General features: G+C 35.2%; 1 protein-coding gene across 2 annotated transcripts in view; it reads left to right on the forward strand.

Annotated features, from left to right (window-relative positions):
• Nucleotides 1-452, forward strand: part of ccndbp1 (cyclin D-type binding-protein 1) — a gene marked incomplete at its 3' end in the record, with an annotated part of 21,471 nt that extends 21,019 nt beyond the window's left edge. For both annotated transcript variants that reach the window (XM_014016752.1, XM_014016751.1), the window contains 1 exon segment: nucleotides 392-452. In XM_014016752.1, coding sequence (XP_013872206.1) covers nucleotides 392-452 — 61 coding nt within the window.
• Between the last annotated feature and the right edge of the window lie 645 nt (nucleotides 453-1,097).

Below are 1,097 nucleotides of genomic sequence, written 5' to 3' on the forward strand. Positions count from 1 at the left end.
AAGTAAGAGAAATTTAGGAGAAGAATACGAACATGTTCTTGCATGAGGCCCAATATTTCTAATGTCCAAGATTAACCTTCAGGGTGGATATAGCTCGCTAGCAGCCTCGCACCGAGGACCTATCCACGTCATCATTTACCCAGAATGCTTTGTGTGTAAAGAAAATGGCTCTGTCCGTGTAATATATTTTTAAACTTTTAGTTTAAAAATTATAAAAACTAAACAGCCTACAGTATTTTACAGTACAATTCAGGGATCTCTTTAAAATAAAATGTTTCATTTAACCGTTTCCTGTTAATTTAGTAACGTTAGGTCCAAGTTTTTCTAGCTGTAAGTTTTATTTTTAATCAAAATGAAAGTAAATTTATTCCTCTGGTTGTTTTCTCCTCAGCGTTGATGATCTGGCCCTCTGTCTCTACCCTCCCATGGATTACAGCGGTGTAGAAAACAACGTAAGTCCAGCTTTTATCATTTGTTTAAGTGTAGCCCAAAATAAGCCAGAGGCTGGGTCTAAGTATGAACTGACGGTGTCCTGATATACTCCTGTCATTCTCATATTTCTCAGTGAACATAAACGATATCTGCTGACGTGTACTGTTACTGAAGAAATGCTTCAATGCAAAAGAAATTCTTGGAACAAACAGATGTAAAACAGGTTTCTGGCTGCATATCATGCCTGAGCCCCAGTCCCTGTAATCACAGCTGAAAAAAATTACTGTTAGCTTATTTAACCTGAGGCCTTTTTACTATCTTTAATGCATGGGTGCCCAACCTTTTTTGAACTAAGAGCTACTTTTGAAGCCGGCAGTTTGCCATGATCTACTTGTCCAGTCTCAGTATCAGAAAAACATAATTTTGTCTCCCTACTCCTCACTTTTTTAAATTAAATAAAACAGAATGTAATGTGTTGCTAATGTTTTATTTAATTTAAAGTATTGTCAAATAAAACTATCTACTTAACCATATATTTACCTACAACAAAAAAGAAAAGATAAAATCCTTACTTAACTCCTGACAGAAACAGAAAAGTGATGCTTGAACAAAAAGTAACATTTTTTTATCTTCTTCAATTAGTACTCACTGTAACGTGCGAGCAA

Source organism: Austrofundulus limnaeus, unplaced genomic scaffold (assembly GCF_001266775.1).
Source record: "Austrofundulus limnaeus strain Quisiro unplaced genomic scaffold, Austrofundulus_limnaeus-1.0 Scaffold153, whole genome shotgun sequence".
NCBI lineage: Eukaryota > Metazoa > Chordata > Actinopteri > Cyprinodontiformes > Rivulidae > Austrofundulus > Austrofundulus limnaeus.